Consider the following 24,838-nt stretch of genomic DNA (forward strand, 5'->3'; position numbering starts at 1 on the left):
GGTGATGCAACTGGAGAGGCTGAGCTTTAAATACCTTTAAGTAGAATTAACAGGAAGGTTGTCTTTCTATGTTAGCAGCTGCACAGGGCTTGTTTAGTCATCTTGAGAATCTCCAGGTTCTTGCTCTCTGAAAAGGTGGGTAATTTCTTTTATTTATCAACAAGATTCATTGTACAGAACTTTTCTGTAATAATATGCTTCCTAATGATTCACCATGCTACCATTTTTAAATTTCTAGTATAACTTTAAAAACCTAGTAAGGTTAAAATTTCAGGCAACAGTGCTAGGAGTTGTAATGGGTTCAGACCTTTTTGCTTTAAATATCTTTATAAAATTGTCATAGTGATGGATTAGTATACTATCTCAGGTGTAATACTCTTTTTTAATTATTCAGAAATTCTGATGGCATCTCTTTTAGCAGAATTTTGTAACGTGTCATAATCTCATCTGAAGTAAAATACTGGTAGCAGGTATGATTCCCCCGTACGTTACTCCAGCGAGTTCTCATACTTTATCGAAGATTAATGCTGCCCAGAGTATTTATTCCAAGCCTAAGAGATCCTTGTCAGAAGTGTCTAGAGCTAGTGGTGATATTTTGTTCAAATAAGCTCAGTGGTTCCTCAGGGAAGCACTGACTGTAAGAAGCTTGGAATAACAGGTTATTGAGCTGGGAATGCCCAGGTTTAGGAATCCAGGTGAGCTGAGCCCAGGTACTGCGGTCACTTTACAGCACCTGCCCAGGGAGGCTCCCTGGCAAGGGTGGCAGGTTGTGGTCTTGGGTTCACATATGCAAAAGAATACATTAAAAGCTTCAGGCCACGTTTGCTGCTTTTCATCAAATGGAATGTAAACCTCCTTGGCTGCACGGAGCTGACTGAAAGCTCCATGCAAATTTCAGATTATTAAGCTGCATCTCCTTCCAGGTCAGATTTCTTCCCGTATGTTTTGGAATGAAGTCGTGCATCCCCTGGAGACAACAGCTAAACTTTTATTGACTTAAGAGGGGGCAGGATTTCTGGGTTTATTATCTCACTTTTCAAATAGTCCACTGAAATACGTAAGAATAAACCGCAGAATGGAGACAGGTGCACAGAGTAAAGTTTGGTTTGATTTTTGTATAATGTCCAGCCAGAAAAATTCTAGAATCTTCATAGGTCATTGAATTTCTTTTGTTCCATTTAAATCTCTCTTGCAATAACTATGTCTGATTGTTTATCATAAATTCGTTATTTATGTACAGGTCTAAATAATGTTTAAAACTCCCATTTTTAGAAGAGGTGAAAGGTCCTGTTTTCCCTTTGAAAAATGTACAGAGAAAAATGACACTGCAGTATTATTCTTGTTTGTTTGTCTGACTCTCAAGTAGTTTTTAATACTCTGTTGGTGATAGTGCTTTGATCTTAGAGATGCCTGGCTTGAGAACAAAAGTGGATTTGTAATGACCCAGCTGTCAGTGTGCTTGAAGCATCAATTTCTGCTCAAGCAGCATGTTGGTCATGATATTTTGTAGCTGCTGCCAACCAAATCCTAGGTCATCTTTTCAGCTTTAAAAATAATGCATAATAATGACTATTTTATAATGCAGTGGAAAAACAAAATTTATTGATCAGTGCAGGTTTCTCAGAAGTCCAGCTGTTGCTGTGGATTTTTGGTCACTGTCTGCTGACAGTGGCTAAGTACAAATTAAAGGTACTTTCCCACATGTAGTGAATCTATATACACAGCACATATTATAATGGTATGTGTATATATATGTTTTGCTTTATGTTTTTCCTCATTAAAAAAGACTCTGCAGAGCCTGTGACTGTCTTGTATATGGTGATGGTTGTCATAGGTTAGCAAGCATAGTCCCGGAAGGGACGTCCTTGCTAAGGGGTGCTTACAGTTTCCTCTGGGAACTGATAGAACCTATCAGCTGGCCAGTTTGGATATGGACAATTCTCTAAGCCACTTAAAGTTGTGATCACCTCTGTGATCCACATTTAAGAATAGACAAACTCCCCCCCAAGCTCTCTCTCGTTTCCGGCGCTGGGACAGGTGGCTGCAGGGCCCGAGCAGGGCCCAGTGGGCCCGGCCAGGCCCTGCTTGGGCCAGGCTGGGCCAGGCCACGGCCATCCTGGAGCCATGGACCTGTTCCAGCCATGGAACCCCCCCCACTGCCTTGCCGTGGGCAGCGGAGCGGCTCGGCTCTCCCCCCTCTCCACTGCGATAAGAAGCATTCAACATTCCAGCTGCAAAGCTGCAAGGCCGAGGTGAGATTAACCCTTTTATTGCTGTGAAGAGCTGAAAACCTGAGGGAAGAGAGAGAGGAGATGCTTAAAGCTGAAAGTCTGTTGTGAAGCTATGATATATCAGAGTATCCTGTTGTAATTTCATGAAGATCTGGGGGGTGGAGTGTTCAACTCGTAAGCAAAAGCACCTGCACTGAGATAGGCAGATGCTGACGCAGCTGTAATTTCATGAGAAGTTTGGACAGGGAGAGATGAACCAGATGAGGACTTTTGCTCCAAATGGGAAAGGAGAAAACCTCAGTTCCTAGAGATGCTCCCAGAGATAGTCCTAAAGATGAAGATGATGAAGACCCTTTGCTCCCAGGGAAGGAGAAGGGCCTCTGTTTTTGTTTCTGAACGGCTCAACCTTAAAATTGTACCCCAAAAAACTTCAAGAGTGGACCCTCGAAAGCAGTTGCGGGAAAAGCTGCAAGTCGGGGGAAAGGACTCACACGCAGGCAGAGAGACTCCTCTTCCTAAATGGACTGAACAATATTTGGAAGTGGGCGGCTGTCTCGTTGTGATACTGTTTTCATAGCATGAGCAAGAAGAGACTTCTCTTTCTAAATGGACTGAACAAGGTTATTATGGCAGTGGTAAACAGACTGAACATCTTAAGGGTTGTCTTTTCACATTGTCAGTGGGAGAAGGGAGGAAGGTGGGGGGAGGAGGAGAGTTCTGAAGGTGGTATAATTTTTTTTTTTCTTCTTTTAGGTCTGTTAATAAACTTCTTTATATTCTTTCAAGTTTGGTGCCTGTTTTGCATTTCTCCTAATTCTTATCTCACAGCAGATAAACAGTAATGAGTATTTTGGACCAAACCACTACACTAAATTGGTGTTTCTGCCTGGTTACAAACCGAACCCGCGACATGGTTCATCCAGCTTGAGAGATTAGTCACAGAGAGATTATCCAGCCTACAGATGTCTATATACAGCCTAGGCTGCCTTAGCTGGCACAGCAGTGGTGGGAAGCTTTGTGCTGGACTGGAACACAAGCTTTGCTTCTTCTTCTCTTTCAGCTCTCGTGACCCACCAAGATGGACCAGACCTTTTTAGCAATTGTATTTGGTCCCTGCGACAAGTGCTCCAAAGACAAGCCCCTCAGGCCTGTGTCTGTCAAGTCAGAGCAACGCAGCTACTGCTCGCTGTGTGTGGCTATGGTAGGTTGCTGGTATGGTAGGTTACTGATATGGTAGGTTACTGATATGGTAGGTTGCTGATATGTGCAAATGTTATGTGCCCATCTAAACTCTTCTCTGAGATCCATATGTGCTCTGCTTGGCATGTGATCTTGAGTGTTTCCCATTTGCCTTTAAAAGAACTTAACAAAAAAAAAATTAAATCATCACATTAAACTCATTCACTAGAGACTGGGGATATGACATCCACCCAGTCTGTCTCAGACACCAGTGAAATGCTGTCAGAACTCCTTTGTGCCTACATATCCCACTGTGACCAGGTTGTCTCCTGTGCTGTGTGCACTACTTGGTGAGAGCTGGAAGTTGCTACAATGAGGATACGGTAGGAAAAAGCTGCAGAGCAGTGGAATGTCTTTGTGTTGGAGGCTTTCTAATCTCCAGCAATTACTGGTGAGGTGATATCCTACTCTCCTGGTAGGGAGCACTGTTCTAGAGACATCACGGTGGGGCTTTTTTAGGTGAAGCACACAGCTAAGGTCATGAACCTATGTGGCTGTGGAAGAGCTGGCTTCCAAAACTCCTTTTGTAAACTTAAGAATTTTGCTGTCCAGCTTGCAGTGGTTTTATCTTCCTAAACCATTGTGCGTTATCAGTTAGAGAGGACATCCATCACTGTTTCCTCCCCAGAAGTGTTCTCTACTGTGACTGAGTAGGGTCCAACAGTTTGTTGTAGTTGAGTGTCAGATGAAATGATGTCTAAAAGGCTTAGGAAACTGTGTTTACATAACACTGCTGTACAGGCAGATGAGAGCACTGATTTGGTGGTGTAGGTGGTACATGTGTACAGTTTACTGGCTGACACAGCACATTCTCATGCATTACATTGTTCAGGAGGAAATTTAGATGTAATGACTGCAAGACAAAAGACAGTTCCTTCCCAGTTTATGTGCTTCTCCTGACTTTGAAATTGTTGCTTTGTTCAGGTCCTTCTTGGCCAACAGCCTTCCTGGCTATTTATTCAATAAATTTTTGCATGATTTGATAAATGCATGCTGGAATTGCAGGAAACTGGCTGTTTGTTATTTACAGTTCCTGCAACTTTCTCCCTGTTACTGGCATTATGGACGTTAGACTCTTAGCAGCTGGAACAGCTGGCAGGTGGAAGCAGACTGACACTTCAGGAAGAATTGCATCAGTACCTAAAAGCCTGTTAGGCTTCCTATTAGCACTGCAGTGGGATCTGGGGCTTTCTGGTGGATCTGGCTTTAGCTTGCTTCATATTTTCTAAAAGATTTGAAAGCAAATATTCAGAACACAGAGCTCTTTGCACTACCACTGAAATACCCACGAGTAGGGAAATTCCATCCTTGACTTTTTAAATTGTTTTTTCAGAGCTGTGGGTATGCTTTGGCTTATATCAAAATGCACAATATATCCTTTGCCACAGTTGTGTTTGTGGATGCACGTGCATATTGTGGTGTCTAACTGGCTGATCTTTCTGCAGCTCCTGATTTCAGTCCAGCAGATGCACACATGCATTTTCATCAGCCAGCCTTTGTGATTTCCCCAAAAGCAACATATGTTGAGGGATAACAGAATTAGAAATTGCTGATTCCCAGTGTTTACATCATCCTACTTCAATTGTTTGCCTTTTAGACAAAATAATCTTCTTCCTCTAGGGTTTTGCCTGCTTTGGAGTTTGGTGCTAATCAGTAGAAACTCAATCAATGTTTGCTGGTTTAGTTTCACCACAAAACTATTAGTAAATTAGCTTACAATTTGAAAAGAGATCAGCTGGCAAATTAGTGAGAAAGAAAACTTATTTTAAAGGCCTAAGTTTTGAAGCAGGCAACAATTTGTCATACACTGTTAGATCCTTCATTTTCCCCAGTGCCCTACACCAACTTGCTCCATGGATCCGTGGATCTTCCATGGATCCCCATCACCCCATCACTGCAATCTGGTGTATTTACCATGTGTGGCACTCGTTGATGGAGTACTGTGCTATCATCTAAATTAATTCAGCCCTGGTTCATTTTATTTAAGGCTCCCAACCGGCCTTACTCTAACCTATATTTTTGCATGGTTAGCTAATGATGGCATGGGGAGTTAAGCAGGAACTGGTCAGATGAACTAAATACTTTAAAAAAAAATTTTTGTTCAACCAGTGAAATACACATAATGTATCACACACTTCTACAGCTCACTCTGTTCAGTAGAGGCTTCCCTGTCACCTCATGGCTCTGCTGACCCCATCATCTCAGGATTAGTATCGTGTGTGCACATGTAGGGTTCCCAAAGACTCTCACCTTCTGTGCTGTTCTTTGTAGACCTTTTAATCCCATTCCATGAGGCAGTGAGACTGTTCACATTAGCAAGGCAAGAAACTGGATTTTTCACTGTTTAGAACTATGCCGACTGTCTGACACAAAGGTGTTATCTATGCCAAATTCCTGAGAGCTGATGCATTCCTATCAAGGCAAAGAAATTTCCTAGCCTTTTGTTGGATTTAACTTCTGGGCCTCTTCACACTTATCAGGTGTCAGAAATAAGGCATTTCTTACAGATTAGAATCCTTCAAAAATGAAGTTTCTTCTTCAGAATCTTCCTCTGCTAGTCCCCCAGGACACAGTTGCATTATTGAGTTTAATGTAAGTAGGTTTAATTTTTCAGACCTGAAGATAACACACAGGGAGAAGCTTTCTGTCACTTTCCTGCTAAAAGATCTTTGGGTTTCTTGGGGTTTTTTTTCCTGTTCTTTTGGTATCACTTTAAAAATACTCAATTTTTATTTCCTTGGCACAGTCTGTGGTGGAAAGCATTTCCAATGTGCTGATTTCTCTGGGGGCCTTTGAAGGATGTTCCTTTATCCAGCAGCATGTGAACCCATAGTTTATGCTGCCTACATTTGCTTTTGTGATTCTGAATGTAACTGGATCGATGAGTTCAGGGTTGCCTGCGTGGCCATCAGGCTGGTGGGGTTAGGTCACACCAGTTTCTGTGGACAATGAGAAGACTGGAAATACATCCACTGCACTTGACTCTCCAGTGAAGTGACCAGTTTCTGCCTGCAGAGCCATTGAGTAGAAGGGACCTTGTGGACGTGACCAGAACAGGGCCCGAGTTCACTCCAGAGTGATGGCAAAGAGCTCAGCAAGGTTCCTGTGCATCCCAGTTGGACAGCAACCCTGCTTCTAAACCCAGTGTGGGACGGGACTTCTATTTTCTCTGAGACCCACACTTTGGTCAGGATGTGCCCAGAGACCAAACAACAGCTGCAAACAAGCATTTTCTTATCTCTCTTTCCAATCTTGGCACATCCCCAGGCTGAACAATAGCCACTGGATCGGCTATTTTCTGGCTAAAGGGAGACAATGGGAGTCAATAAGCACAGAGTTGCTCCTTGTAGATCAAGGACAATTCTGTAGTACAGAGGGGAGATTTTCAAGGAACTCCCAGGGAACAAAAAGCTGCGTGTCACGGTTCTTTCTCTGGAAGCATCAGCTGCTCCCTGTGCCCAGCACACATTCATATGAGCAGAACCCAAGAGCCCCTAAGCTCACACCACACCAAAGTGAAGGGCTATTTATTCCCTCTTCGGGATTTTGGAAACTGCTCTGTTTCAAGAGCTGGGAACGCCACAGACTTTAATGTGCATATCTGAGAGCAGGAGAAAGGGGTAGCTTGTCTAAAGGAGAGACCAAAAATAAAAAAGGAAAGAAACCCTGATAACACCACATTTAAAAATTATGAATTCAAAGAATAGTAGAGAGGAGAGTTTTCACCACTGCATCTATCCTGCTGGCACGGGAACTGGGCCGGAGACCTGCATAGCTGACTCTCCCAGTACCCCCTGCCCATAGGAGTATCAGGGCCTAATGGAGCTAAAATGGGATTTGGTAAGCCTGGACAGGATCTGTCTTCCCGATCTGATATTTTAAAATGCCAGTGGCTGGTTTTTTCTTCTTTCCCCCACAGAGTGTGCAACTTGTACAAACAAGTTTGGGTGCCATTGGCATGTGTTTCTGGGGAAATGAAGCCTTTGGGCTGTGAAGAGGGCTTGGGATATGTGTGGGAGCGGGGCAGGAGGTGAGGCCGGTCCCAGCTGCTGGGCTGGAGACCACTGGGATGCCAGAGCGGACTGGGCAGGGGAGGCTGGATGGGGGATGCTGCAGCGGGCAGGAGCGGGGATGCTGGAGAGGCTGGATGGGGGATGCTGCAGCGGGCAGGAGCGGGGATGCTGCAGCGGGCAGGAGCGGGGATGCTGGAGAGGCTGGATGGGGGATGCTGCAGCGGGCAGGAGCGGGGATGCTGGAGAGGCTGGACCGGGGATGCTGCAGCGGGCAGGAGCGGGGATGCTGGTCCCCACGGTGTGCGTGCTCAGGACTGCCCTGGACGTCAGCGGGGAGGGGAGGGGGAGCCCGGGCCGGCTCCGGCGCCGTTGCTGAGGCAGCAGGAGCCGCGGCAGCATCCCCGAGAGCCGGGCTGGCAAACTCCTCCTCCCTCCCGCTCTCATCCCCGCTCTCCCCGCTTCCTTTGCAAAGATGGCAACCGAGGGGCTGCACGAGAACGAGACCCTGGCATCGCTGAAGAGCGAGGCCGAGAGCCTGAAGGGCAAGCTGGAGGAGGAGCGGGCCAAGCTGCACGACGTGGAGCGTGAGTGGGGCCGGGCGGCGGGGCGGCCGCAGGGCCGGAGCGGGCCGGGCCTGGCCGGGAGCGGGGCGGGGGCCGGGCCGGAGCGGGGAGCGCTGCCCCGGGCCGGACAGCGCCGGGCCCCCGTGGCTCCCGGGAGCGGGGCAGGGCCCTGGGGCCGGCGGCCCGGGGCGGGCACGGCCCCGCAGCATCCCGGGCACCGCGGAGCTCCGGCGGGGCGCGGAGCCGGGGATACCCTCGGTGCAGCCCGGCATTCGCCCGCAGCCTTTGGGTGTAGTGCCAGGGGCCAGGGTGAACCCCAGCCATGTGGAAGTTGGTGGGAATTCGCTTTAACGAGGCCGGGATTTCACCCGGGGTGTGGAAGGGCTTAAAAAGGAGCATTGTTTGCAAAAGCAGCTGCTCTGCCCCCCTTCCGCCAGGGAAACAAGTTGCAGGGATGCAGTGCTGATTCAGAGGCGCGGGGTGAGTCAGTGCTGGAGCTGTCGATGTGTAACTCACCGTTACCGGCTGCAGCTTCAGCGTCCGGGGATAACCCGACAGAAATGCGAGGGACAGACCTCAACCCTGCCCTCCCCCTGTCCCCTTCCCCACTCAGGAAAAAGAAGCTAACCTTACCTTTACAGAGCTTTTCAAATAGGTATTCACAAGTTTTGAGATATGAAGAATTCTTTTATTATCACTATTTCATTTTATAATTACAATAATACATTGCAGGGTGGGGTTTTGGTTTTTTGGGGTTTTTTTTGCTTTTGATGGTACTTTTTTTTTTAGAAAAACATGTAAGTTACTGTTGCCCTCTGAAATCATGTAGGTCACTCTACTAGATATATTAGTGGGTCATTACAACTTTTCTTTCATGTGTTTTGATGCCTTAAGCATTGGAGAGGAATCTGAGCCTGTATCTAGTGACTTAGTTCTTAGTGTTTTGTAACAATGAGGGACTGACAAACACTTTTGAATTTCTGGTTGGGAAGGATTAAAGTAAAATATATATATTCTGGAATAAACAGAGCATTTTCTTGTCTAAGTTAGACAACCATGTGTTATATGAATGTCCTGCTAATCAGAATTGGTAAACAAACACAGATGCCCTCATTACAGAAACACTACCATAAATCACCATATTCCTCCAGTATAATTTCTGTATCAGAAGTAGCAGGGCCTAACAGACCTCTTAAGCGTATTCTTAAACCCGTTTTTGCTCACAAAGAGTTTTACCTATGATTGCAGTGATACTGTAACTCTGTGTGCTATTGACAGTCATAGGATATTCTTTGCCATATGTGAAATCTGTAAATTTCCATTGTAAAGCCGTGTTTGCATAGCCATGACAGCACTTCTAAGACAGAAGTGTTAGGCTGCTGTAGAACAATGCTCCCTTACGATATTTATATCATTGATTCTGTATCAGAGCTTTTTTACACCTAAATTATTCCCAAGTACAGTTTCTGCAGAGTTTGTCAGTTTCAGAATAAGGCATCATTTCTGTGTTTTGCTTGCTTGCTTCCTTGGTTTGGGGTTTTTTTCCCTAATCTAAAATTGCATTTTTTGCATTTTTTTTGCTCAGATCATGACTTTCCATCGGTGGTTCCCAAAACAAACAGCTGGCTGAAATAGGATTGCCCTTATTTGTTCAATTGGTTCTGAACAGCAGCTCTCAAAAATGTGGATAGAAAAAGGAAATGCCAAACATGCATTTGATTTGCAGTCTTATAATTTTAAACAGTCAATTCAAGAGCTTAAAATTTTAGACGTAGATAAAAGCTTGTTCTGTTTGTGCAATCCATGAATTTTTAAGGCCAGGGAGACCATTAGACCCAACACAGAAAAGATTAAAGACCCAGGAGTATCAGCATCAAGTCCATGTCTCCTGTTCAGGCCAAACAATATTTTTAAGACAAACAGGCAGTTTTATCTGGACCTCTGTAAAACTACTCAGGCTATTTGCTGTCTTTAGCTGATCTACTTGTCTGAGTGCATGATTTTCAACTATCTTTGAACAATATTGGGGAGTGCTTAAAAATAATTATCTGACTCTCAAACCTGTGCTAGGCAGGAGCCGGATTATTGTGGCTGTGGTTGGAGATAAGGGTCCTCAGAGAATCAGTGAGGCTAAACCAGACAATTTCACAGAGTCTCAGCTGCGTTGACATAATGGAAACAGTTTGTCCATTGTCTGTGAAACATTTGTTTTTTCAGATATATTCTGGACACAAGCATCTTTCCAGCTGCCATAATAACCTCCTGTCCTGTGTTTTCGTGTCTTTTGATTGGATCATTTGGCAGGTTTCCATGGGCAATAGTGGGGGAAATGCATCTCTTCCTCAGTGGGTTTATATGGTACTTTCTCAGAAACTTGCTTCTGACTTATGGACAAATCATGAGGAATGGTGGACAGCACTTGTCCCCTGGCTCGGGGAGACTGGTTGAGCAGAGATTTCAGGTGAGAGCATTATTCTGGCACAGCCTGGGGGTGTGGTGGCTTTGAAAGACAACTCCTGAAAAGGTAATCCGCTAGAAATCAGTCTCTGCCTTGGGCAGAAATTGCTTCACTGACCCTGTGCCAGGAAATGATCTCTAAGTTCAGGATGCCTGCTCTCTCGCTGTCACAGCCCTTCCCAGCCCGTGAGCTTTCTTGCAGCCCCAGAAAAGTGATGCAGGGTGAAGTGGCAAGGCAGCTCCAAAGCACCACCTGCCGCAGGGGACGTGGAGCTCAGTCTCCAGCAGGGCAGTGAAAAGCTTAAGATTTCCTCCACCAACTCATTAAAGCATCTCCATGAGCTTCTCCATTTATTTCAGAAGCTTTGAGTCAGGCATTGCCCCCACAGCCAACAGCAGCTGGACCATCTTAGGTTTTGGTGTGGACAGCCACACAACACAGGAAGTGCTGGATCCTATCAGCTCTTCTCTAGACAGAGTAATTCATAATTCTGGTGCCAGTCTCCAGCCTCAGCCTCAGCCTCTACTCTGCTGTTGGACTTGAAGTAAGTCTCACTCTCCCTCTGTGTGAAGAGCTGCCCCTGGGTGCTGAGGCACATCATGGCCCTACTCAGCTCCACGCTGGATGAACATGCTGGAGAAGAGCAAATAGGTTTCCTCAGATGACACTTTCTCCCAGACATTTACAGGTGACCCCAGCCTGAGGTATCAGGGTTATATGAGACACCTTTTAGTTTTGTCAGCTGCATGAATTTTGTGTCCAAGTCAGTTTGCACAAACGGATGTAAATTTGTTGGGTTTTTAAGAATATCAGCTGAAAGTACTGCTATTAAGTGAGGTATGAAAGAACTGACTTCTCCACCAGAAGATACTGCTCAGGAAAGTTGCTTGCCTGCCCTCTGTTTCCCTCTTTCATAGAAGGGACGTCCCATGAAGTCCTTGATGTCCATAGTTACTGCTGGAAAGTTGGGTAGTGCACTCTTACAGCAAATGTCCATTTTCCTGCTCACTCAAAGCTGTGTCCTGGCCCTTGCTGCTCCTGGCCACCAGAAGGGATGGCACAGCAGTCACCAGTGCCAGTGGCCAGTACCTGTACCCAGTGCAGCACCACCACAGGGCTGCGAGCCAGCCGCAGCTGGGAATCTCACATCCAGAACAACTGTCTGTCCACCTTCAGCCTGAGGATTTCCCAGCAGGAGGGGGCAAAGGGGTAATCTGTTTTCCAGTTACACTTGGGTGGGATGGTCTGCAAGAGCTTCAGCTGCCCGATCCCTGGAATTCAAGCCCTGAGTGAATTCCTCCTTGTGTTTATCTGGTGAATATGTTCATATGCCACCCACCTTGGTGTTAGCCACCTGCCAGCTCTGAAGCAGAGTTCATTGCCTTGCACCATGGACTCAACCTTCATGGATTAATTCCTCCAAGGGCATTACTCAGATATTTGCCAGGGCAGTGCTTTGATGCAGGGCTCTCTAACCATCAGCTGTTTGCAGTTCATCAGGTGGCAGAGCGTGTGGAGGCACTGGGACAGTTTGTGATGAAGACCAGGAGGACCCTGAAGGGCCATGGAAACAAAGTTCTCTGTATGGACTGGTGCAAAGACAAGAGAAGAATTGTGAGCTCTTCCCAGGTATGCTCTTGGGCAGATGTTTTTCAGAGGTGCTGTTGGGAACTGTACAAATCTTGTGGCTGTGCTGTGTGCCACTCTTAGCAGATGATACCTGGGATTATTGTAAATGTTTTCAAGATGCCCTGAAAGAAGTTCATTGGCGATGTATTTGTTCAGAGAGTGTAAATGTGACCTTTTAATCATTGGTACACCTGTTGTAGCTAATGCCTAAATATTTCTTGTTCAGTCATACACAGATTTTCCCATATTCCCTGCTACAATAAAAGAATAGAACCCATGTGAGGCTACATTTATTTCCTTGTTCTTTACAGATGAAATATTGAGCAAAGTTTTCAAGTTGTATGTTCAGAGAAAATCATCAGGAAAAGGGAAGTGAAAAAATGTTAATTCTTTTAAAGATTTCTATGCACAAATTTCTTCTGCAGTCTGTATGATTTGTATGACCTTGAAAGCCTCAAACATCCTGCCAAAATTACTGCATTTAGTTGGGCATTTTGAGAAACAGTCCTACCACCTGCTCAAGACCAGTCTCATAAGCCAGAGGAGGTAATGAGATAATTACTCTCTAGATCCCCTGGTTCGTCCTGAGCCCAGCACGGCAGTGAGTGAGCTCCTTGCACCTCACAGCTGTTCATTGACCTACATGAAATCTGCCAGGGGTCTCACTTGAGGGATAAAAATAGGCAATCTGCATTGCAAGCCACCTTCACTTACTGTGAGTTTTTACCATTCATGGTGATCTCAACAAGGAGAATAATTTTAAATATTTAAAGTCACATTTTTTAAAGTGGTTAAAATGTTAGTGTGTAGATCAGAAAGCTGAACAGACAGCTTGAAATGCATTTTTTACTCTATTGTAAGAACTGTATAAGTCCAGGTACAGAAGCAGTTGTTGCTCAGTAATAAACATTTCACTTTCATGATACAGGGAAGATAACAGTATTATGTGCATAAGGCAAAGTTGTTGTCACGAGTGTACACTTGGTGTACACCAAGTGATTGTGCTGCTCACTGTACAGGGCTCTATGATGGCTATTTAGCAGGTTGTATAATGGATAATTGAAGGTTAAGTAAGTGTAGTGACAAGTAAAGGGAAAACCAGGATCAGAGTGGAAAGGGAAGATGAATAAACAGTGCACAAACAGTCAAGTGAGGGCTTAGAGGTGGCAGGTTCCTAAGGAGATGGCCCTGTACGTGGCGTGTGCTGCAGGGGAAAGGAGTTCTCATGAAGCCATTAAGAGAGAAGGGAAAAAAATTGAAAAATAAATTGTTCTTTTAATCAAACATCAGTCATCTCGGTGAGGAGGGAATACACTTGTGGTAGATACAACAGCACTGCTGAGAAGGGTCTCCTTGATGCGTCACTGTGACTGCTGTACTGTTGTTAAGATGGAGACAAAAGGACATAACAGACTGGGGAAAGGAAATGAGCAGGAGTTTTCTCCAAACTGGGAAGCAGGCTTACAGCCATGTCTCTGGAAGGCCTCAATTTCTCTTTCTCTGTGCTTTCGTTTAGGATGGGAAGGTGATCGTGTGGGATTCCTTCACTACCAACAAGGTAAGTTAAACTTCAGCAAAATCCTGTGTCCAGGGCAAATGACAGTGGGATGAGGTGAAGGGCCCACAGGTGTCACTGGAGGCAGTGGGATTATGGGATAAAATGTAGACTTCCACTTGCACCCCAAAAAAGGGAGCCCAGGGCAAGTCACCTCCCTTGACCTGTTTCTGAGTACAGTCCCTGTTAGGGCACTGGGGTTTGTCATGGTCTTCATGGGAGGCTCTGATCCAACCTCTTTGCTGACAAGGGAGGCAAAGCCCAGCCAGCAAAACAGGGCACCCCTGTACCAGGTGTTGTGTGTGGTCACTGGGGATCCTTCAGCTGTGGTGTTCACTGTGAAATGGTGTCACTGCTCCTCCAAGCCCTGCCTGGACTGCCTCCTGGCACCCTGCACCACACAGATGAGGAAAAGCTACCTGTTTTTAACTCACTTTTACATGTGCAGCAGTGGGACTTTTCACAGCGCTGGATGACCCAAATAAAACGTGTTCTGTGATCAGTTTGGGGCCCATGAATAAGGTGGAAAGTGTCAGAGAAGGACTGGCCATCCTCCTGTGCTCTGCTGCATTCTGCAGTCAGCGTTGTCCCAGCCTTACATGTGAGTTATGGCTGGGGGAATCATCTGTGCCTTTCACTGGCCCTAAGGATGTCCCACAGAAATACTGAACTTAGGACTCTCCAGTGTTCTCCTTGCATGGGTTAGAGAAGCAGTGAGGTGCCAGACTCAAGAGATGCTGTGTTTCAGGAGCACGCAGTGACGATGCCGTGTACCTGGGTGATGGCGTGTGCATATGCCCCATCTGGATGTGCCATTGCTTGTGGGTAAGTTCCCAGTTTCCACAGCTGCTTACACAGAGAAGTTGGATTTGTTGCAGTCTCCTGGTGGCTTCAGAACCTGACAGATAGAAGTTTGCATGCCATGATGGTGGGTGGAAGCTCTACATTCAGTGCCTCTGATTCTATTTCCATAGTGGCTCGTACACATTATCTCCACTGACTTCAGTGCAGTAACATTTGTTGTGTAAGCATGGAAAATAATCCTCTTTCAGCATTTATATCATGGGTTAGGAATTCTGCATGCATGCAACTTCCCTGTCCCAGTGTGGTTGTCTATGTTGGATATATCTTCTAAGGGAAAGAGCTTTTAATCGTGTTCTTACTTTGCACTCCTTTTTTTATGACATAGAGGTTCATTATTAATGGTTACCAGTATGTGAATAGACCTTGCTAAGATGGAATGGGGAGAAGTAACCCTATTCTTGATAACCCACAAGTTTTCTGTGTGCTCAGATTTGAAAAAGTGAGTTTATATAGGGGGAAAAAGCAAAGAGATTAAATGTTGGCAAAACATCTTGTAAGAAGGGACTGGATGGATCAGACAGACAAAGCAAGCTTGGGACAAGAGAAAGGAACAAAGGGAGACTTCAGCATGCAGCTTGCAAATCCAGAAAGCAGCAGACTGAGACAGACAAGCAGACCCCATAATTGTGTGTGGAAAGGAGTCTGGAAACTGTGTTTTTGACTAGAACCCAAAGAATGGCAAGAAAGCTCTGTCTTTACACCTGTAGCAGAGAGTGCACATATATATTGCACCTAATTCTGGATTTCTGTTGTGCTGTCAGTTAAGTGCCATGCACATAATGTAAGTGCATATGTAGTGTAAGCACCAGTGCATACATAATGTAAGCAACTGGTGGTGTGCCAGGATCCCGGGGACCAGGGCAGGGCTGATCTACCACGGCTCTAGGAAAGGGTCAGATATAAGTCCTGCCCTTTAGAAATGAGTCCTGGGTCTGACACAGCTTAACTGGTACAACTGTCCAGGAGGGGGACAGCAGCTACAGAGGTCAGTGCTTCTGTTGCCTTTTTTCCAAACTCTTCTAAAAGCTCTGTCTTCACACCTACTACTTACTTGCTATACTGCCTTTTCTGTAGGAGCTAGGTCAAATTTGTTAAGGTAGGTGTATAATGATGCTTAAACACTGATCTTCACAGTGACAGATGTCAGCAGAAAAATGGCAGTTTGGCTGTATGTGAAACATTAACCCTGAGGTGGCTGCTGTCACCTCCCAGTTTATACTTTCGTGAGGTTTCATTCAGTGCCATTTATAAACTCGATAAGGGTGAAAAAACTGAGGCGCAGCTGTTCAAGTTCTGTAAAGCAGCCAGGCTGTGAGGCAGCTGGGGCTTCCCTGCACAGGGAGATCCCACACTGCACAATACAGGGAAGTCGGTACTTGTAAGGGTTTGGCAGCACAGCACCGACAGGTGGTTTCCTTCTTATCACCACTCGCCTTTTGTCGTTGCAGTTTTAACCAGTTCTCCTCTCTCTGTTACTGCTATTATTACTCTCTTCAGTGGCCTGGACAACAAGTGTTCTGTGTACCCTCTGACATTTGAAAAAAATGAAAATATGGCTGCAAAGAAGAAATCGGTTGCAATGCACACGAACTACTTGTCTGCCTGCAGCTTCACTAACTCAGACATGCAGGTAAATGCGTTCTCTACCCTCTGCTCACCATCACCTGACAGGAGCTGCACTGGGGTGCAGTGCACATGTCCTCCCTTGCTCCTGGGGCACCCAGGGCCATGTCCTGCCCCTGCAGGGGCTACTGGAACACCCTCGCAGGGGGCAGCGAAGGTGCTGCAAAAGCTGCTATAAGGAAATGCTTGTCCCAGCCCGTGGCCAGGCTGTCCCTGCAAAGGCCTGTGGCTTCTGCAGAGGGCTCGCTAGTACCTGTGTGTTCTCTGCTCCCCAGCTCTGTGCCAGTTTGTGCCTTTAGGAGCCCAGACTGTTGCAAATAGTTAAAACCACGGTTCAGCCAGGACTAGGCTGGGTGCTGTGCCAGCTGATGCTGACTGTGTTGTTTGCCTGCTTTGTCCCGGACATCCGGCCAACTTTGCTTTTGCTTTCATTCTTAGTATTTTTTATTTGTACCAAGTGATACATTTGAGCTTGAGGATGCCCCACAGGGCCATGTTGTCTGTACATGCAGTACTGTGTTCCCTCAAGGGAAAGGAGTGATGCTGTCCCCATCTCACAGGCAGTGGCGTGCAGCACAGAGGCCCACAATGGGAGGTGATGGCAAATCCAGGAGCTGAATGCAGATCTTCTGAGACCAAGCCAGCCTTCCTCTCTATTGTGTATCTCAAAGATCTCTTTCTCTAGGAACACAGAAGATGATGAAAGGAGCCAGGATAATCCCCTTGTCCTCTCTGTTTTCTGAATTTAATTAAAGCTCTTCTCAGTGCAGCTCTGCAGCAAAATAAGTGGCAGAATGGAGCCTTTTCATAGCTCCTGATGTCAACAGAGCTGCTGGAAAGGGAATACCATGTCCCCTTCTTCCAGATATTTGGAGCTCTTCTGAAGGAAATATCAGCTCTCATTGCTTCTATTTCAGGACATGTGAAGCTGAGAGTATGTTGTTGTTTGTCGCTCTCTGGTTTCTGTAATGACTCTGAGGTGCTAATTTAAGTCCATTGCCATGGAAACAAGTGGCGGAGGTACCCAGCACTCAGGCTTGCTTAGCCCTGACCTTCCTGTGCAGGAGTCATGTGGAATTAGAGTAGTCTAAATTAAGTGGAATGTTTCTGATGAGATACAAACCCAGTTTTCTCTTTTCTTGTCTACACTTACATGCATCGGGATTAAATCCTATGACAGGAAAAATAGCAATTTATTTTTCATAATAAAAAAGAAAGAAAAGTTGGGTCTTTTTTTTCCATATTAAATACAGCAAACTGCATTGATATTGTTATCTATACAATTGATATTGTATATTATACAGTTGATATTGTATCTACTATTGTTAGATAATATCACAGTGGATTAAAGTTCTTCAAATTCAGTGTGGATATAAAGAAATTTTTCTGAAGTCTTTAAAAAGAAGTTTTCTTGTGATTGCTAGGCTTGTAAGTGATCATTTATGGCACTGCATGTTATTATTCAAACAAATACAAGCAAACAGGTTGGCCAAGCTTCTCTTAGGACACTGTTATGTAGCAGATCCCAGAGAATCCCAGAGTTCTTTTCTTTTTTCATTTACATAAAGGCCTCAGGATTAAAACTATTCAGAATTAAAACTGTTAAGTAACTCTGAGGGTACACAGTGCATTGTGCAGGAGCTTTTCCAGCTGTGTGCAGAGCAGCTCTGCTCTCCCAGTTTGCTTCAGGAGGGATGTGGTGCTGTCCTGGAGCAGCTCTAGCATGAGGTGGAGGTGTCCCCCAGCCCAGTGTCCCCACAGCTCCCACTGCCAGGTGCTGCCAGGGCTGCAGCTCTGCCCTGACCTCTGTCTTAAACTACAGCTCAGTTTTCCCACAGAGGCATGGAAGACTGGGTAGGAGTTTAGGGTTTGGTGTAAGAGAGCTCTGGGGGGGGCTCATCGTGGGTTACAGTCACTCCCAGGCTGTGTGGGTGCTGAAAAAGGGGTGCCACCCTTGCTCCCCATCATGTTCCCACGTGGGCCCTGAGCTGCAGGGCTGGGTGACCCACACACCTTGTTCTCAGTGCCCCAAACCAGCCTTGCTTGAGAGAGCCTCCCCTGCCTCAGTGAGCTGAGAGCCAGGGAGCCTCTCTTCCTAAATTAGGTATCTGCAGCTCTGCGGGGTGATAATGCTCCCCACGTGACAATGTTCCATGTCTATTAATAGCAACAGTTAATTGGGATCTCAAGTGTTTTGCATAGGGCAGGCAGGGCTGGGGAGCAGGATGAATCCCACGATGGTGGAGGAGGTACAGGTGAGGGTGGCCCCTCTCCTCTCACCACTGCTCCCAGCCCCGGTGCCTGTGCCCCTGTGAGCAGGGCTGTGTCCCTGCTGTCCCCTGCCCTGAGCAAGTGCTGCCTCTTGCCACTGGGCGCCAGGCAAGGGTCCCCATCAGTGCTGCTCGAGCCCCTAGTGCTGCTAGCCACAGTCTCTTAGCAAGGATTGCCAATTCCCTCCTGGTCTTAGATCTTCAGAGTTGGTTTGGTTTGGTTTTCAATAGCAATACCTTGAAGTTGAGTCCATAACATTTCTCTTTAAGCATTAGCTGGAGCTCTGGGTTGCCAACAGACCCTTCCCTTACACTTTTAGCTACTCCTGTTCCCCTTATGACTTTCTTACACAGTGTTACAAGAGCAAATCCTCAGAGCTGGAAGTCTTCATTCCTCAGCCAAGTACAAATATTCCCCAGGACAGGGAAGTTCATTGATCCAGGCTCCAAAGCTGGCCAGAAAGACAAGTCAGGACTTTCTTCTGCTATTATCATCTGAGAGCATTAGCATCTCTGTGCTGCAGGATTCAGAACAGTCTGTTCTGCAGCTTTTACCTCTGTTTACAGGAAGAATTTTTGGAGCATCTGTCAAACATGTTCAGTGTTTAACCTTTATGCAACTCTGAATAGTTTCATGACTGTGTTCATTTTCTTCTTGAAGAGAATTTTGTTTTTAACATCTAACTACCCACTGGGATCACTTGAGTTTCCTCACCAGCCATGAGAAAAACCCGTGTACAAAACTGAGAGCCCTCCTACGTTCACCCTTGCTTCCTTCCACACCAGTGCACAGGGACTCTTCCAACCTACAGAATTTGTGATTGCATAACAGTTTCGGGTGCCAAGGGGAAATTTTGAACAATTGAGCATCATCAGGATTTAGCCACAATAACAAGCTCTGATCACATGTGCTTTCTACAAGTAATGTAGCAGATGGGAAAATGTGAGCTATGTTCAGCCAGTGTATGTTCAAGCCCTTTCACACACAAATGGTTTTGGACAAGTGAGAGCTGATGGACTTATCAAACAACTGTCTAGACAGGCTTACTTCCCTTTCAGAAAACCCATGTCTTAAGCCAAATTAATTTGGTTTAACCTATTTCAAGCAGAAAAAAAAAAAAAAGGTGAGTTAAACAGGTATTCTTAACTCCAAGAGTTCTTCCATTTACCTGGGTTGAATTCCAGCAGCCTAAATATGGATAGAGTGAAATACGGGGACAGACAGGAATACCAGTGTTGTTCTGCCTCCTTTTTAGAGAATATGAAAATACCAGCAGATCCTTACTGCTGTCAGTTCTGCAAAGCCCATCGCACAGAAGGGACCATTATTGAAACATTGTGTATGTATAGCGGTGTCCATACAGCTCTCCTTTCCACTCTACCTTTTTTCCTTAAAAATAAAACCCATAAACTGTACTTAGGTTCACACTGGGCTTATGGCTTTGATTTACTGCATAATATTTAATTAAATTAAAGCTGTCCTTTGGTGTATGTGTAGGATGTCAGTTGATTCTTTGTAACCTGAAGGTCATCTTCTGATCTTGTATTGTGACTCTTCCCACATCCTATAGATCCTGACAGCAAGTGGAGATGGAACTTGTGCTCTATGGGATGTTGAGAGTGGGCAACTTCTACAGAGTTTCCATGGTCATGGAGCTGATGTCCTGTGCCTGGACCTGGCCCCTTCTGAAACAGGAAATACATTTGTCTCTGGGGTAAGCAGGAGCTTCTTCTCATAATATCAAACTAAGGAACATGGAAGTGAAAAGGCAGCAAATCAGGAGGCTCATGATGTTACTGAGAGAGGGCTGGAGTATATGTTGGATGCCCCAGTGCAATCCACTCATTGCAAGCACATTTTCCAAGCTGGAGCAAATTAAACCCCTGACTGTGGGGTCAAACCCACCCAGCCAGTCTGACTGCAGTTCTGCTTACTTAGCAAGTTCCACCCCACATCAAAGCGATCCAGCTCGAGATCAAAACAACGCCTCTGCTGGGAAGGGGAAGGCTCCGAGTAAGAGCAGTAGGCTCCTACCACAGCAGAGGTGTGAGTCCCTGTGGGTGGGAGCCTGGAACAGCAGAGGACTCCCACACTTCGCTCCTTCCGCATCTCTGGAGCCAGATGGGGTGTGACAGGCATCAGGTGGTGCTCAGGGCATCGAAGTGGGGCTGCAAATAACGTGCGTGCCACTATGTCCCTCAACTGCTCCCCAGAGTCAAGGGGCAGCTTGGACACTGGCTAGCCCCCGTGCAAGTTGGAGCAGGGAGATGAGGTGTGGCCACATCTTCAGCTGTTGCTGAGTCCTCTGTGCCTTCCAGAAGCACCAGAGGCATTTAAAGCCCCTTCATCGGTCAAACACTGTCCTCTCCCTGTCCTGGCCCAGAGGAACACGCAAACCTCACTGGGGCTGCAGGACTGGACTGGTCTGGGAAAGGACCCAGGACATCTTCCAAATCATGTCCTGCTGCTGAGGGATCACTGTTTCCAGGCAGCTGAGCCATTGGCACACAGCCTGGCAGTGAGGCAGGCCGGGCATAAAGGTGGCTGGGATGGGGCTCAGCTCCTTTTCAAGGTGATCTTGGTCTTTCCCACATTAGAAAGTGAGGGTGCAGATGAGAGCTGGTGGTAGCTGAGGGGCAGGTTGCTACCAGTAACTTTGCTGAAGGTACCAGTAGTAGCTTTGTTGGTTTCTGATCCCAACCAGCACTGGCCCAGGGCTGATCCTGTGTTTGATGATGGAAATGGCCCTTGTGCCAGAGGGTGCCAACCATGGCTTAGGGGTGCTTGGAGTCATGGTCTACACAGTAAACCTGGACCTCTTCTGTTATGGCTCTTTTTATCAAATTTGTCTGGCCCATCAGGAGCAGAGTCCAGCACACTGGCCCAGTTTGCCTGCTGGTAGCACAGCTGCTCCGAAGCGTGACTGAAAGCTAATTCCATCCAAGTGCATTACTTCTCTTGGGTTTTCCTGTCACCGAGCTTGCTTCCCAGAAAGGATAGGTTCATTCTCCCTGGGAACAGCTCAGCTTATTATAGGGCAAGGAATCGCAAGCAGCTCTGGTACTGCTAAGAGAATATGTCATACTTGTGTTGATACAGCAGCTTGGGCATGTCTGTGCTTACAGGCACTCGCTTAATTCATCACGTGTAAAACACCACTGCAGTGAAGACCTGTCTTGCATCGTGTCAGTGCAGGTACAGGCAGAACAGTATGAAGGTACGGTGGCATAGAGAGACTCCCTGAATACTGTTCCTCTGTAGGACAGTAACCTTGAGCTGGAATAAGCAGGGTCAGCATATCAGCATGTAGGCTGGGTGCTGTTACATTTAACGACCTAACTGAAAATTCCAGCCCTCCCGGGTGAGCTCAGGGCTGTGCCCCAGGCTGTTTTGCTCAGTGCCCTCTGAGCAAGGCTCCTCAGCTGATTTGGATATCATTCAGGGGGTACATCTCCAGCTGGTGGCTGGTTTAGCCTTCAAAACCTTAGGAGTCAAAGCACCAGCTTGTCAGATTGGTCTTGCCCCCAAACTCCCAGAGAGGTCATTAAGAATAGTGCACACGGAAGCAATATGAAGGGCTGGGCTTGGGCTGTGGTGGGGCTTTAGAGGGAAGTATGCTGGGTCCAAAATATTCTCTATCCTGTTTGTTTTCCCTTGTGCAGAAACCACAAGCTGGTGCCAAGGAGTATTACCTCTTCTAAATAATGACATCTTTACTAAAAACACTAGGATTTAATTTTAACAACAGAATTTTTTAAAAAAGAGAGAGACACATGTGAATTGTGAAGAGACTGTTTAATTTAATTAGCTATCATATTTGATTAAAATAAATAACGTGTGTGGCACGGTCTGGTGGGCAGGGCGCTCTGGCTCAGCAGAAGCAGCAGCCACCTGGCCTGCCCTGTGCTTCCCACACAGCCTCAGAGAGGCTGAGCCCCCGGAGCTGAGCCTGCCTACTGCCTGCTCCTCAGCAGGGGCAAGTTTGTTAAAATCTCCCATCACTCTTCAAAGCAAAGTCCATGTTCTTTTTCTCGTCACCACAACTGTGACAGCAGTAAGACACCGCAGCTGAGAGCTTGGCCCTACGGGTATGAGATGGTTCTTGCCCCAAGGACAGTGTAGACTACATGAGCCAAGCCCCTTGCCCAAAGAATTCAGGGTGCTGAGCACTGAGTGTTAAATGATCTTTTCAAAGCACAGCTTGGAAGGGCAGGTTTGAGCTTGAGGATGAGATGAAGTGCTGCTATGCTGTTTTTCTCATCCCGACCACACCATCAAGCATGTGGGTGCAGAGCCCTGACACGGGTTAACTCTGGTAGGAGGCTAGGCAAGAAACCCTCTGGATGCACTGATTTAATTTTCTCTTTCAGTGTATGAGAAGAATTAGTTATAAAACTTTAAATGCTCAGTATTAGTTTTTTATATTGATCATGCTAAGTGGTCAGGGAACAGGTCAGTTGTGCAGCTGTGGTGTGGTGGGGCTGCAGACAGAGGTAGGGCAGCAGCACAGGCAGAGCAGGGTGGTGAGTGCAGGGCAGCATGGGGCTCCAGCCTTCATGAGCAACTCTGCTCCCACCTGCAGCTGCACAGGTGAGGGTGCCACTGCAGCCAGCTCTGGGGCTGCTTGCTGGTTAAATCCTCTCAGAGCTATGATGTTCAGAGCCTTTGAATGTAGCGGGCTTGATGACAAATATCAGACACATGAGGGGTGAATGTCACCATTTGCACAATTGCAGTGATATTTTTGTTCCTCACTAGGGATGTGACAAGAAAGCCATGGTTTGGGACATGCGGTCTGGTCAGTGTGTCCAGTCATTTGAAACCCACGATTCAGATATCAACAGTGTCAGGTCAGTATGTTTCTGGGAGAGGACACGTTTGCAGTGTTGAGCAATGTGCTGATTCTATTTCTGAAGTCTGACCTCATGCAAGTAATGTAATGTGTTCTGGTCTTCTTTCACTTGTGCACAGATATTATCCAAGTGGAGATGCTTTTGCCTCTGGTTCAGACGATGCCACGGTATGTTCATTCAGCAACCTAATTTAGGAAAATTCTGTTGCTTCCCAAGTCAGATTTTCCTAAAAGACTAGGTCACATCCACAGAAGACTTTTAGTGACTAAACTGGGCCTGTGACACCAAATTTGCAGAAATAGTAATCCTGTAAGATAAGATATTAAATACCATATATAACGTTATAGGGAAAATCATGTAACACTGTAGGTCACTTCTGCAAACTTCTCTACAAGAGGTACTGTCCAAATACTCATTTCAGATTCTCTATGTTTGAAGTTTCGTGACTAAAATTAGTTGTCTTACTGGAAGAGATTTGGCTTCATATAGCTCTTGGTCACAGCATGGGAGGAACCAGCTGAAGTGCTGCAGCTTGTGTCAGGAGAAGCAGCATGTCCCAGAAAGTGGAAGGGCCATGGGCTCAGGGCAGAGCAGGGCAGATGAGGGCAGCTGGCCTCTGCAGCCCCAGGGTGGCCTTGGTCACACGTATCTCTGTGGGCCCTGACTCACTGCAGTGAGTCTCTGCATCCAGGGCGTCCTGGATCACACAGTGGCTCTTAATGGCTCTTGCTTATCTGTGAGCAATCTGCTAGGAGGGACTCAGAATGTATTGACAGGTAAATTTGATCAGCACAAGGTATACAAAATGCCATTTAGCTCCTGGTGCCCTCTGCCCCCAGTGATGCTCAGGGCTGATGGCTCTCCCTGCAGCTGGTGTGTCCAGGGGAGACCAGGCTCTGCCCCACCACAGCCCTGCAGGGACTGAGCTGTTGAGTGTAGCTTGAGGGCAGATGATGGGGAGGCACCTGGCACCTTATTTCTTCTGTTCACTCAAACATCACACTGAGTCACCTGAGAGCAGAGACTTTAGATAAAGTTCTATGCCCTCAGAGCATGTTCTGAGTCTGCTCCAAAGCTAGCTGAACTCAATAGAAACATTCCTTTTGTCTTTGTTGGATGTGGAGACATTCCAAGGCTCTTCCGGAGAGAGCGAACCCTGACTTTATGTTTTAAAAGCTGTGATTAGAAGTTAATGCCTCTAGCCCTGTGGTGAGCCCAGTGGCTCTCTGCACAGGTGGATGCAGTACTATGAGCTCTTGAGATGCTGAGGGAATGGTACAGAGAAATTGTCCACCATTAAATTCCAGTGAAAGCACTCTCTTTTAACACCCAGTATCACAGGTTCTTATTTATTTATTTGATGGGTTTTTTCTTTTTTAACTATTCTTGACACCCCTGACTCAAGCAGGAGAATGGGAAATTCCACCTCTGTACTTTTGACAGAGGTTTTGGCAGTTTCCATCTACCTCATTCTTAAAATGAAGAGGTTTGTTTTTGCAGTGTTACAGAGTGGTATCGTTGACCTGATTTATATACTCG

The 24,838-nt window shown here is 46.3% G+C and overlaps 1 protein-coding gene across 1 annotated transcript in view; it reads left to right on the forward strand.

The window, feature by feature from the left end:
- Nucleotides 1-32: 32 nt before the first annotated feature.
- GNB5 (G protein subunit beta 5) overlaps nt 33-24,838 on the forward strand; it is a 29,614-nt gene continuing 4,808 nt past the window's right edge. The window contains exons 1-10 of the mRNA XM_042039668.1: nt 33-135; nt 3,292-3,432; nt 7,956-8,067; nt 11,997-12,133; nt 13,650-13,691; nt 14,437-14,513; nt 16,050-16,182; nt 20,017-20,160; nt 23,205-23,296; nt 23,418-23,466. Of these exons, the coding sequence (XP_041895602.1) occupies nt 3,310-3,432; nt 7,956-8,067; nt 11,997-12,133; nt 13,650-13,691; nt 14,437-14,513; nt 16,050-16,182; nt 20,017-20,160; nt 23,205-23,296; nt 23,418-23,466 (909 nt within the window). The 5' untranslated portion in view covers nt 33-135; nt 3,292-3,309. The remainder of the gene's footprint in view (nt 136-3,291; nt 3,433-7,955; nt 8,068-11,996; nt 12,134-13,649; nt 13,692-14,436; nt 14,514-16,049; nt 16,183-20,016; nt 20,161-23,204; nt 23,297-23,417; nt 23,467-24,838) is intronic.

The sequence above is a fragment of the Corvus kubaryi genome, unplaced genomic scaffold (assembly GCF_017639235.1).
Source record: "Corvus kubaryi isolate FWS band 111438036 unplaced genomic scaffold, C.kubaryi_AGA036_p1.0 37394, whole genome shotgun sequence".
Lineage (NCBI taxonomy): Eukaryota > Metazoa > Chordata > Aves > Passeriformes > Corvidae > Corvus > Corvus kubaryi.